At 54.0% G+C, this 13,986-nt stretch overlaps 1 protein-coding gene across 1 annotated transcript; it reads right to left on the bottom strand.

Moving 5' to 3' along the window:
- Positions 1-810: 810 nt before the first annotated feature.
- On the bottom strand, positions 811-12,639 carry LOC125536549 (fatty-acid-binding protein 1). Its single transcript, XM_048699787.1, has 4 exons — positions 12,205-12,639; positions 11,801-12,047; positions 1,679-1,770; positions 811-1,111 (listed from the first exon to the last, which is right to left on the bottom strand). Exons 1-4 carry the CDS (start codon positions 12,548-12,550, stop codon positions 972-974), a joined length of 825 nt encoding a protein of 274 aa, XP_048555744.1. The 5' UTR covers positions 12,551-12,639; the 3' UTR covers positions 811-971.
- Positions 12,640-13,986: the final 1,347 nt, after the last annotated feature.

Here is a 13,986-nt window from a genome sequence, read left to right as displayed (position 1 = left end):
AGGCCTCAACTAAACTAAAAGAGGCAACTTTCAAGTAACCTGGAGGGTTTGAACAAAACTCATCTGGAAGCTCCGAATAGTATTGGTTCACCCGCACACGCTACTGGACATTGTTCGGAATATCCAACCGAGTTGGTTTGGAATATTTGAGCGGGGGTACATAGGCTTACATAAGTCCTCCGGTGGCACCGAATGGAGTTGTCATGGAGACTCCAAATGGATTAGGGTTTGCAACGACTATCTTTGAAATGGATCAGATGATCCGAAATGGATGTTCCTCGGTGGCTTCGAACACTAAGATGAATTAGAGTGAGAGGGAAATGGTTGAGATGGTTTGGAGTTTGATCTCGATGCACATAGCAAGAAAAGCATCACCACTCATCTTTGAACCCTTGTGATAGTATTGGCATACCCATAGACTCATCGTGATACTGATCACTAAACGATAAATATATGTCTTAGCTTTGTCGCTCAAGAACTATGGTCAGCAACCATCTTCCTAGTTCCATTTCTTGGGATATAGTCTGGAAATACACTCGAATGATCATTGGTCCCTTAAGCTATACTGTCATTGATCATAAACAAACTTCCAGCACCCCCCCCCCCCCCCCCCCCCTCGCCAATTTTCAATGCTTTCTTGTGACGTCTTATATAGGGAGTAGTAATTTGTAATCGTATTAGTTTACATAGGGAGTAGTAATTTGTAATCGTATTAGTTTACATAGGGAGTAGTAATTTTTAATGCTTTCTTGTAATCATGTCATGTAATCGTCAAACTGAGTAAAAGCCACTGAAATGTCACGCAAGATGAAAACCTAAGTTAGCATAGTTTTATTCCTTTGACCGAAAGGAATTTAGGGCCAGAAGGCAACTCGTTCCCATAAATGTTTGGAGAGGCATTAGAGTGCTCTTGGAGCTAAAATGACAACTTCTTTACAGAACTTAGTGTCACTTAAATTCGAGCACTACTTCTAAGCTTTAAGAATGCTAGCCAAACTTCCTTGGATGTTGTTTTTCGCATTCTTGTCAAACGGGTCGTCTCCAATGTAAAGATCTAAGATAGACTGGCACAAGAGCTTGTTCTGGATACTTCCCACATCTTCTCCTTCAACTACACATAAATGAAGATCTTATTAATCAAGACTTGTAATAACCTTTTAATGAACATAGGAAAGTCATAGGTAGGTGAAAGAAATACCGTATGGAACATAATGAGGATCTTTACCATTGCATACAAATGCCACAAGTGGAATCCTTACTTTCTAAGAACGAGCAGCAGTGATGGTTTATACCCAAAAGTAGATTCCACGCAAAAAATGGAGTCAATATAGCTTTTGTTCGTACCAAAAATTCTATACAGCTTTTACCGTTATTAGTGCAAGTAGTCACCATTTGCTGGACTTTTTTTCAAGTATTAGCAAATACAATGAAAAATGTATAAGTTATTAACAATAATAGATTGATTTCATTATTCCTTTCAGTAATCTCCATGTCGAATACATGAATCAAATGAGTGAAGAAAAGCAAGTGTATGCTGACTGGTACTCGGATACTGAATACAAGCCAATTCATTGTGAATAACCCACATATCTTTCTGACTCTTAAAATCTTTCCTTTCTTCCATCAACACAAATCATATCATCTAAAAATAAAGGGAAACGAAAACAGAACGACTTACTGCTTATTTTAAGAACGTGATTTGATTCCCTCGAAAGCTCAATTACAGATCCCTTTGGTAATTTGTACTCATCCTTGAAAAGTGAAACAAAACTGCAGAAGATCAAGGTGTCAAAATCAGATGAGAAAATTAGATATTGATAGTTGAACTTGGCGAGCATAGGATATGCTAAGATTGGACGATATGATTAAACACAACAATGGAGCAAGTATCATCCAAGTAAACCAACACTGACACACTTCAGCAAATATAGTCTGAATATTTCAGGACTAAGTTGGCCGATTATAAAAGATACTGGTCAGATAACAGTTTTGGCATGTAACGACCAAAGCTCCTTAGTTGTAGCACCAGAATAAGAAATTTCCTTCAGTATGAAACGGAACACATTCAGGTCTCTAACAGCCCTACATTGTAGATGGATTATTAACAACGGCAGTTATGATCAAGTGCCAACATTGTGTCAGTGCCATTAAGGTACAATCCAGCAGGGTCGTGCCTCCCTTCCTTCTCCACCGAGGTAGACGAGAGCGTTGGGTAGACGAGAGCTCCCTGCCGGCCGCCACCCCGGCGCCGGCAGCCACCGCACCCGTCGCCGCCCACGTGGGTGCGGCGTCCACCTTCCTGCCGTGCGCCCCCGTCCGCGCATGACAGCCACCTTCACGGAGCTCCGTCGTGCAGCCTGGGGTCCCTTCTCGAACCCACACTTTAGTCGTCCACTCCCGAGGTACGTCGTTCATCTGGTTTGCTCTCTTCGTTGGTGCTCTTTGAGCTGCAGCCCTGGTCGTGCCTCCCTTCCTTCTCCTCCGCCCGCCTCGCGCCCCTCCGTTGCCTCGTCGGGCTGCGCCTTGGCCATGCACGGCAGCAGCTTCGAGGATGCCATGTTGGCCAAGTATGGTTGCGGCACGGTGGCACAGGTGGCTGGCCCTCGCCGGCCCGCCGGCATCCTTGCCGTCGTCCACAACGAAGGCGTCTTTCTTGCCCCTAGTTTTTTCGCTTCCATGCTGGTCAGCTGGTTCGGTGGCTTCGCCAACAGCTACCAAGTTCGTCATCTCCAGCCTGGCTCTTTCCTCTTCCAAGTTGCGCATACGTCCATCGCCAAGGAGATCGTGCTCCGCGGTTCCTGGAGGTCGGGCATCATTGCGATCGACATGTCCCTTTCCAGTTTGGCCCTTTCCGGTCACCTCGAGGTGTCACGCTCTGTGCGCTCTGCATGCCATGTGACGAAGCGACAAGCTTGGCACGTCAACTCTCTCCTGCCATCGATCCTTGGTCCAGGGCCGGCTCCGTCCGCTTCGGACTCGGCTTGCAGCCCATCGAGCGTCTCCTCCCCGCGTGCCCAGGTTTTCGGGGGCCAGTGTGCTGCAACGCGGGGCTGCGACGCTTATGGCAGCGCCCAGCCCGAGGGTCATCATACTTCTGTGCACCTGCCCTCCCCTAGCGCTGTCGCCACGCTGGCGTCGCCGCCGCCCCAGGGCCAATCCCCAGCCGTCTACGGCTCGGATCCTGCGGGATCTGCTTGCAGCGCTTCGGCTGACCCCAGCGCCCCCAGCTCGCCTCTCTGTCTGTGCATGGTGATGCGCCATACAAAAGAGCCTTGCTCTCCACCAGGCCGTCCGTCTCCGCTGCCTCGCGCGCCACGCCAAATCTGCTTTACAGATTTGCTAAGCCTAAAAACCTGCACAAACGTTGCTTCCGCTGCCTCTCCTAGTCATCGTCGGCGGGATTGCCGGGATCCCGTCGTTTGTTGGTGTTGCCGCCTGGTCGGTCATGTCAGCTTTCAATGCTCTCTCCGCCCCCGGCGCTCACCCCAGCCCAGCCCCTCTTTAAGTGCCGCCCCCCTCGCCCATAGTTCGTCACCTCCAACACCTGCTTCCTCTGCGCTTGTCCTCCACGCTACGCCCTCCTACGCTGGTGACCACGCCCCCCCCCCCATCCCCCAGCCATGGACCCCGTGGTGCATGGTCGCCCCACCTCCCTCGACGTCCACTACCCCATGATCGCCGACCAAAACTCTCTCGTTTGCCTCGTTGACATCGTCCCACCACACCCGGCTTACTTGGCATGGCTAAAGCGCGTCCTCCGCTACCAGCTTGGCATCTCTGCCGTTCGGTTCGCGGGCTGCTCGGTGGGCACTGTCTTTGCTATCTTTCAGCGTGAATCCGAGCAGGCCGCCGCCATGCGTGCCAGTCCTATCTGCCTTGGCAATCGCAAGATCTGGATCCGGCCGCACAATGCCGGTGACAATGCTTTTTCCTTCTCCTATCGCCGCGTTGTTAGCATCTCCCTTGAAAAGATGCCGCTGGAGCTGTGGAATAGGAGAGGGGTCGCTGCCAGTGTTGCGGGCTTCGCCAATCTCTTCAGGCTTGAGCATGCATGCCTCCATGGTAGCGAGTTCTCCTCCATCTTCGTGCTTGTCAAAGTCGAAGCCCTCCACCATATCCCACACCACCTCACCTTCCATCGCGTCGATGGCAATGGCATCTACGCGAACGTCATCATCAACGAAATTTGGGATGTGGCCCGCTCCCTCGGCGCGCCAACCGCACTGCCCCGGCCTACCGGGCTGGTGGAAGGGGGCGGCGCCAGCAGCTCGCTCCAGCACGCCATGCCACGACAGGGGCATGCTCACCCCCGGCCTGCGCTGTGCAGCTTTGGGGGCAATGAGGGCATGGCTGATCAGGCCCTTCGTGCTTTCCTCCACCCCGAGATGGCCTCGGTCGGGGACTGCCTCGCCATGCTCAAGGTCGCAGTCAAACCGAAGCTCATCAAGAATGCCACCTTCTCCCTTCCGACGGTGGCGCAGATCGGCCATGAGGACGAAGGCAGGCACTGTCTCCTTTCCTCCCTGCTCGCCGCCGACACGCGCGTGCCCCGGGTGTCCGTCTCCTTCGACCCTGAAGAGCTGCAGTTCTCTTTCAAGCTGGAGCTTGCCAACCGGCGCTCGGTCGTTGGGACCATCCCGGTGCGGCCGCTCTCCGTGGGCGACGGCTACTTCCCGTGCTTCAGCTACACCTCCGAGGAGCTCACGCGGGAAAGTTGCAGGTCCCTCCTTTTCAAGTTCTGGCCCAAGCTGCTCGACGGCAGCCTTTGCCCCCACAACCTGCCTCTGCTGCCTTCAGTGGAGTGCAAGTATCCACCCAAGCCCAATGTGCCTTCCAGCCTCCTGCCCGCGGTCGCCCCCCCCCCTCTCTCTCGGGGACGGCCCGCTCCTCCCCGCTGCTGCTTACTTTCCAGCCCAGGCCCATCTTAAAGCCCACCAGATTCTCACCTCCCGGCCCATCTGCTCGCAGCCAGCCAACCGCATCCCCAGGCCTGAACCTGGTATCCTGCCTTGTGGTCAAGCCTCGCCTGTGGCGCTGACTGACCTTATGCATGGCGCGTGCGCCGCGCTCCCCCCCCCCCACGTCGCTACCGTCTTCTGCAGCTGCTGAGACCCGCCGCGGGACCCTGCCGCCGGCGAGCTCCTCTCTTCGCCGCCCACGCTGCAGCTCCTTGACCCCCAGGTGGGCCAAGCGAATGATGAGCGCGGCTTGTCTCCTGGCACGCTCGATCTGAATCTGGTACCGGCCTCTGACGGGGGCCAGGGGGCCGTCGGCGGTCTGGAGGCTGCACTCCCTGCCTTGGAGGGGGCTATCTCCCTGCGACGCAGCCGGCGCCTCCGGGATGCGCATGATGGGGTGCGTTTGGGCTCCGTGGAGCGTGCAGCCAAGCGCAAGGCGGCGGCGTCCGACGCGGATGCGGACCCAGGCGCTGGCCCTTCCCGCCACACTGGCCGTTCCTCGTCCCGCCGCAAGAAGGTCAAGACGGTGGCAATTTCAGGCCTCCTTGAGCTGCCACTGCTGTCAACGCCCTCCCCTCTGACCAGGAGCAAGCTGAAGCAAATCGTGGAGATCTGCGATCTTAATGCGACTGCCATCCTCGACCAAGTCACCGCGCGCTCCTCCCCCGCCACGTCTTCAGTTTCAGTCGGTTCCCCGTGATGGGAATAAGCCATGCTCAGGTCCGTGGTGACCCGCGAGTGTACGCGTACGTGCCAGGTCTGTGGCGACCGGGCGTGCGCAGGTGTGTGCGTGAGTGCATGTTCGTTAGAGATAGTCACGGGATAGGGGTAGACGCTAGCGATCCATGCGGGTTCCAGCTGCGCCCAGCGCGTAGGAGCGCGTCGTGAGCGCAGGCGGCGCATGCGGATCGTGGGCGTGTACGTGCGCATCGTGGGTGTGTGAGCAGCGCGTGTATAAGGTCTCCCTCGGCCTGTGTAACTTGGAGTGGTGCCTGGGAACGAGTTCATGCTCGTGGTAGTGGCGTTCGAGCGCCGGAAACCTCCTGTGCCCACCTGTGTCTTCTTCTTCCCTTCTTCTACCTCGGTCCGCTGCAGAACAAGAGAGCTGGGAGAGGTAGGCGAGAGCTAGGGCTAGACGGCAACAACAATTGGTATCAGAGCATCGGGTTCGGAGGAGCTCGCTGGCGATGGCGCTCGTCCCATGCGGCGGCGGAGGACGGTGATGCCGGGCGTGCGGAGAGCGCGGCGGCCGCGGCGGACCTGTGCGGTGGCGCAGAGGCTGCGGTGGCGCGGCGTGGCTCGGCGGAGGGAAGGCCAAGCTCCGGGACACGCCGGATCGACCACGTTGGTCGCGTCGGAGCGCGATCATGGCGCGAGCTGGAGACGAGCGGAGCGTGGCGAATGAGGCGCGGCGGCGAGCCGGGCGCGACCGATGCGTGTTATGGGTGCGCACCGGACGCGTCGGGCGCGTCGGGACCGCGGGCGTGGACCGCATCGAGGCGCTGGACCTGGTTGCGCAGATCGCGTACGTGCGCCACGGGAGCGCGGGCCGGGAGCGCGGTGACGTGGGGAGTGCGCGCGAAGGGCACGGCGGTCACGGAGACGAGGAGGTCGCGAGGGACCTGCGTGGTGGCGCAGAGGTCGCGACGGCTCGGCGCGACAATCGTGGAAGGTGCGCAGCACGGAGACGCGGCGTGGCGGCCCACGGGACTGCGGGCTGCTGCAGCGGGAGCGAGCGGAGGCTTGTGACGGAGACGCTGCGGAGGCGTACATGGCGACGTGACGACGACAACGACGGAAGCTGCACCAACTCCGGCGACGGCAGATCATGGCTTAGGGCGTGAATGATGGGAATAAGTCATGCTCAGGTCCGTGGTGACCCGCGAGTGTACGCGTACGTGCCAGGTCTGTGGCGACCGGGCATGCGCAGGTGTGTGCGTGAGTGCATGTTCGTTAGAGATAGTCACGGGATAGGGGTAGACGCTAGCGATCCATGCGGGTTCCAGCCGCGCCCAGCGCGTAGGAGCGCGTCGTGAGCGCAGGCGGCGCATGCGGATCGTGGGGCGTGTACGTGCGCATCGTGGGTGTGTGAGCAGCGCGTGTATAAGGTCTCCCTCGGCCTGTGTAACTTGGAGTGGTGCCTGGGAACGAGTTCATGCTCGTGGTAGTGGCGTTCGAGCGCCGGAAACCTCCTGTGTCCACCTGTGTCTTCTTCCCTTCTTCTTCTACCTCGGTCCGCTGCAGAACAAGAGAGCTGCGGAGAGGTAGGCGAGAGCTAGGGCTAGACGGCAACAACACCCCGACCTTCAACGGCTCGTCCGCGTCATCTGTGTGTGTCCTCTCCAGCCTCAATGATTAGGCTTTCGCTTCTTGCTGATGTTCTCATCTGGTTGCGCCTGGTTATGCCCAGTTATGCACTCTTTCGCCTATGTTTGTTCGTCCGCCTTGTTAGTTGGTTGGTCAGTGTTGGTACGGGCTGTGTGTTTGCCCTTGTATCTGGATCCGGCTACTCCGGTCCTAGTCTGTTTCGTGTCCACCCACGGGTGCCTCTACCTAGTTTTATGCCTTCTTTAGCTCCTCGTGTTCTTAGCACCTGCCTGTTCCATGATCTGGGCTGTATGTTCTCTGTTTTACCATGAAGATTTTAAACTGGAATGTGCGCGACCTTGGTGATGACGATAAGTGCTCCCTTGTTCGAGATGCTATAACCTCTTGCTGCCCCAACATTGTTTGTTTGCAGGAAACCAAACTGCCTCACCTCACGACGATCAAGCTCCGATCCCTCCTGCCTGCCTCTTTCCAGGGCCAGGCCGTCACCCCCTCTGTGGGTGCCGCAGGTGGCATTCTTGTTGCCTGGGACACTTCCCTTGTTCAAGGCCAGATCATCGACACACACAGATACCACGTCACTCTGAAGATGCACTCAACCTCTTCTGACACTGCCTTCCAGATCACTGCTGTGTATGCACCTTGCTTGCAAGAGGAACGGGCTGCTTTCTTCGATGCCCTCAATATGGTTGCAGCTGACGAAGACACACCATGGGTCGTCTTGGGCAACTTCAACATGTACCGTTTTGCACACGAGAAGTATTGCGGCCGTTTCAACTGGGGCCTCATGGACATGTTTAACACTTGGATCAGAGAGATGGGTTTGGATGACATTCAGATAGACAATCGACTTTTTACATGGTCAAACAAAAGGGCCCGTCCCACTCTCGTCAGGTTGGATCGAGTGCTGGTCAATGCGGCGTGGAATCTGAGTTTTTTGCAATCCCAGGCCGCCTGTGTACCTGCAGTTACCTCCGACCACACCCCAATTCTGCTGCAGTTCAACGCCGACGTGCCCAAGAGCAAGTTCTTCAGGTTCGAGAACCACTGGCTCGAGATGCCAGAGGCCAGGGAAATCATTCAGGACTGCTAGACCCGTGGTACAAGAGTGTTCAAGTCCTCGGCCTCGCTCATCAGCTTCAAGATGAGGAGAACCAGAGCTGCTCTACGACAATGGTGTCGGCGCAAATCCAGCCTCAAAACTCTGCTAGTTAACAACAAACATGTCATCAGTTTCCTGCAGGCTGTCGAGGAAAAGCGGCACCTGTCTCTGATGGAAGTGGTTCTTCGTGAAGCTGCTACTGCCAAGGCCGAGCAACTCATCCTTTGGCAAGCGGCCATGTGGCGTCGCCGGGCCAAGCTTAGGTGGTGTGTCGATGGTGACGAGAACAGCCGCTTCTTCCATGCGGCTGCCAACGCACAACATCGACGCAATCAGATCAGGGCCCTTGCCCATGACGGTGTGCTGCATTATCACAACAGCCAGCAACTTGCCATTGCAACTCGCTACTTCATGGATGTTTTGGGTCAGCCCAGCCCCTCTCTGCCAACGCTTCAGCTCAACGTTTTGTACACTGGTGAGGACATGGTTGACCTTTCGGAGCTTGCCAATACATTCTCATGGGCTGAAGTGGTGCGCGCCATTAGCCAGTCGCCAAACAACAGGAGCCCAGGGCCGAACGGTTTCACAAACGAGTTCTATAAAGCTTTCATGTCTCTTCTGAAGGATGACATGCTCGCTCTACTCACGGCTTTCCACAATAATCGTCTGCCTTTGGGGGGTATCAACACAGCCTACATCACTTTGCTTCCCAAGAAAGACACCCCGCTGGAGATGTCTGACTTCAGACCTATCTCGTTGGTGCACAGCACGCCTAAGCTGACGTCCAAGATCCTGACAAACAGGCTACAGAGAAGAATCCCGGAGTTAGTCCACCTTCTGCAGTCAGGGTTCTTGCAAGGCAAATCTATCACTGAGAATTTTGTGTTGGCCGCGGAGATGGTGCAAACTGCACATAAAAGGAGGATGCCTGTTATAGCACTGAAATTGGATTTCCGGAAAGCCTTCGATTCGGTTAGCTGGGACTGCCTCTTTCAAGTGATGGAGGCTCAAGGTTTCCCCTCTAAGTGGTCCCAGTGGATCAACTCCCTCCTCTCCTCGGGCAATTCTCGTGTGCTGATCAACGGAGAGCTGGGTGATCCCATTGTGGCCAAACGAGGTTTTCGCCAAGGAGACTCTTTGTCACCCTACTTATTCTTGCTTGTGGCTGACGTCCTCCGGAGACTCTGTCTGCACCACTTCAGAAATGGCAACCTTATGCACCCGCTGGGGCCTGACGTCCTCGACTGTTTTCCGGTCTTACAGTACGCAGACGACACACTGATCATCTTCCGTGGAGATGTGCAGCCGGCGGGCATGATCAAGAATATTCTGTCCGCTTTCTCTGATTTCTTCGGCCTACAAATTAATTTCCAGAAGAGTACGCTCGTACCGATCTGTGTGGATGAAGGTACAACCGTTGAGATCGCCTCTCTGTTAGGGTGCCCGGTGTCCTCTTTCCCATGCAACTACCTCAGGCTGCCTCTGTCCGTTCATAAAATTAAGCATGGAATGCTGCTGCCAGTCATTCACAGAGTTGATCGTAGGCTTTCTGGTTGGCTGGCCTCCTTTCTATCCTGGGGTGGTAGGCTCACTCTTATCAACTCAGTTTTAGCTGGCATCCCTACATACTTCATGCAATGTTTCCCTTAGCCCAAGGAATCGCTGGATAAGCTAGAGGGCCTGCTTCGTGCCTTCTTCTGGCAGGGCAAGAACAAGGTGAAAGGAGGGCAGTGCAATATGGCTTGGAGTAAAGTTGTGGTGCCTCGGATCAACGGTGGGTTGGGGATTATAAATCTGGAGGCACCCAACAAGGCTATGATATGTAAGTTCGTGGCCAGAATTCTTCAGTCATCCGACATCCCATGCTACCGTTGGTTCGCTTCCCAGTACTGCAGTGCTTCTCTACCTCATGATACCAGAGCGCGGGACACTGCCGTTTGGAAAGGTTTCAAGGCCTGCATCCCTCTAGTCATCTCTTCTTCGAGATGCGTTGTCGGAAGTGGCGCCCTTGTTTCTTTCTGGCACGATCAGTGGCTTCCTGAAGGCAGGCTGCGACTGCTTCTCCCGGTGCTGTTCTCCTTTGCTCGCAACCCTTTCTGCTCCGTGCAGTCGCAGTATGAAGAGGAGGGCCGGCGCTTGTCTCTGCATCCAAACCTGACACACACTGCAGCCCTACAGCTTACGCAGCTCATGCAGTTGATTGTGCATGTCACCCCCGACAACTCCAGGCCTGATTCCCGCACACCGCTCTTCCTTGGAAAACAGCTCAGCACAGGCCATTTTTACAGTCTGCTTAACTTCAGAGGTGTGCGTTGGGAGTATGCTTGCTGGGTCTGGGATCCAATCATACCACTCAAATACAGGATCTTCCTCTGGTTGCTTCTTTGGGGCCGTCTCAACACCAGGGATTTCATGACAAAGAAAGGCTGGACTGCAGTGTCTCCCTCCGCATGCTGTGACCTCTGCCCAGCCTTGGAAACTGTCCATCATCTCGTGCTAAGATGCCGGTATGTCAATGCAATATGGGATAAATTGCTGCTGGCCACCCTAGCTTGCTCCTTCCCAGATATCCAGTCTTTCGTCACTGCGGCTGCCAGCCAGTTACAGTTCAACAGTAAATGGACTGTTGCCTTTGCCGCATCTGCTGTCGCTCTGTGGCATGCCAGGAATGATCGGACCTTTAACGACAACAGATGGAGCGTGACCCACATTCGATCCTATGCTGCTAACTTGCTACGTTTATGGGCCAGCAGAGCTTCAAAACAGTGTGACAAAGAGGATCTGCACACTTGGGCTGTGATGCTTGGGTCGTAATTTTTTTTAGGGTAGAGCAAAGCTGTCGCATGCAAGCTTGCATGCATCTATCCTCCTCCCCCTCTCATGTATCCACCCCACCCCCCTTCTAGGCTGCTTGTGGCCATGCACCATGGTGCATTTAGCAAGACTTTGTTCACAACTCCAGGCTTCAGCCTGCTTTGAAATATAAAGATGGCCTTGAGCCATCTTTCTCTTTCAAAAAAAAAGTGCCATTAAGGTAATCCGACCACCTGAGCTCCAAAACTTCAGAAAAGTGAACACTCCACAGCAAAAATAATGGCCAGTTCGATTACACACAACCTAACTAAAAAATGGTTCGAGTCTTCACGAGATTCATGTAATATGCATCCTAAAATCTTTCTAGGTCCAGTTTGAAACTAAATGCAATATAGATATCTAGTTCCTTTTGCCAATCCTAAACTGAACTTGATAACCATGGCACTATTCATAACTGTGGTTAAAAATTATAACTAAATCAAACATAGGATGAAGACAGCACTGCATCCAGCCAGTCTGCAACTGCAAACCAGTATCAAGGATGTATATTTGCTTCTCTCAACAAGAGCACATCATCAAGAGCCAGAATTGCATTTACCTCTGAAGCAACTCTTTGGTGTCTGACCCCCCAAACTTCTGAAGCCTGCTTCCTACACTCTTCTCAAAAGCGCTCCGAACTGAGCCAATGCTCAGCCTCCCATAAACTATCTGAAGCCTGACCGTCATACGAATGTCACGCTCTAGTGCATCGTTGATCAGCTCATCATTTTCCTTCAGATCAGAGATGGGAAGCTTCTGGTACTTGTCCCTCAGCTGCTTCAGATCGCTGTCATCCGCATAAACGCCTGCACAGAGCAACATTTCACAATCTCTTCTCGGCGTTGCAGTTTACAGCATTTTACGATCTGTGTCGATGTTGCAGTTTCCTTTTCTACATTAGATATGCGATGCGACTAGAGGTGTCAATGTAAAAAAAGGAAGGAAATTTGATTAGTAGGTTACCGAACGCGTAGACGTCGATGGACTTGAGGCCGAGGATGGTGGTCTTACGGAGGCCAACGCCGAGGAGGCGGCGCCCGCCGGCGGTCTCGGCGGGGAATGCGGCGCCGGTGCGGGGCTCGACGTTGCCGGGGGCGCCGCTGTCGGCAAGGGAGAGGGAGGCCCAGAGGGGTGCAGAGTGTGACGGGCGCGGGAGCGGCCGACCGGCAGATTTGGCGGTCAGGGCGAAGCCGGCTGCGGCTGCCGCAGCCGCGGCGGCGGCAATTGCGGCGGCGATGGCGGCACGGTGGGGAGGCGGCGGGGTGGGGAGGTGGGCGAAGGTGGCGGCGGGGAAGCGGAGGGACACCATGGCTGAGGCGGAGCGGAGGCCGGAGGCGCGTGCAGTGTGCTGTGCGGTGTACTGTGGTGTCTCGTGTGGTGTGGCCGCGTGGGGGACGGAGCACGCGATGTGGACGGGCGGCAGTTGGCGCGTGGCGACGGCAGCAGCGGGGTGGCACCCGGAAACACAGCCAGAAAGTCTTGCAATTTTCGAATTAATTTTGGACGAAACACGAACGTGTAGATTTTGGACAAAAAACAGTTGGGTTCGTGTTGTGAAAAGAAAGAGTTGTGGAGGGTGTAGCCGCTAATAAGACCAAGACTTATACTTCCTCTGTATTTTTAGATCACGGTAATCTAAAAACTTTTGTATTAGTTTATAGAGGGAGTAACTTGTAAGTGTTTTGTTTTCAATCGACCACAAGACCACCAATAACAACGGAAGATGACAGCTATGATATGCCGATTTTTTGGGCACAACAAGATAATGATCAGAAGATACATTGTTTGTCTGCTGAGAAGTTGACTCTTTCCAAAAAAGAAGGTGGTTTGGGATACAAGGATCTCCATGTGTTTAATTTGGCCATGCTCGCTAAACAAGCGTGGAGATTGTTAGAACACCCTGATTCACTTTGTGCTCGAGTTCTCAAAGCGAAGTATTTCCGTGAAACCGACATACTGCATGCTACACCCAAAAGGGAATGTTGTATCCGTGGTGTAGTATCTTACAGGGAATTGAAGTGGTTAAGAAGGGAGTCATCAAGCGTGTCGGTGACGGCTCGACAGTGAAGATCTGGGAGGACCCGTGGCTTCCTAGAGACTGGGACATGAGACCGATGACACATCGCCGGAACGTTGTCGTCTCAACTGCTGCTGAGCTGATGGACGCATTCTCTGTGGCATGGGACTAACAGCTAGTGCGGTCAATATTCTGGGCACCAGATGCGGACTTGATCCTAGCTTTGCCCATTAAAGAAGATATGGAAGATGCTTGGGCACGGCATCTTGACCATCGTGGTTGTTTCTTTGTGAAGTCGGCGTACAAGTTATGCAGACAATTTCAGATGGTGGACTCGGGTGAGGTTGGTCAAGCAAATGGGGACAACAACAACAACAACAGTTTCAAATGAAGTTTCATATGGCACGCGCCGTGCCCAAATAAAGTGCAACAATTCCTATGGCGTATGGAACACAACAGCCTTCCCCTATGTGCCAATCTGAAGAGGAAAGGAGTAGACATTGACACACTTTGTCCAGTCTGCAAAAGAAGAGATGAAGATGGTAGCCATCTGTTGTTTCAATGTAAACAGGTCAAGCAATTGTGGAGGGAATTAGGACTAGACGAGGTACGTACTAAGTGCATGGCAATGCATGATCCAAAAGAAGTAATACATGAGCTGTTGGGGGTGATCTGCAACGGAAAACAATCATCATTGCACTAGCATGGACGTGGTGGAATGCAAGAAA

The sequence above is a fragment of the Triticum urartu genome, chromosome 2 (assembly GCF_003073215.2).
Source record: "Triticum urartu cultivar G1812 chromosome 2, Tu2.1, whole genome shotgun sequence".
Lineage (NCBI taxonomy): Eukaryota > Viridiplantae > Streptophyta > Magnoliopsida > Poales > Poaceae > Triticum > Triticum urartu.
This window is presented reverse-complemented; position numbering and strand designations above follow the sequence as displayed.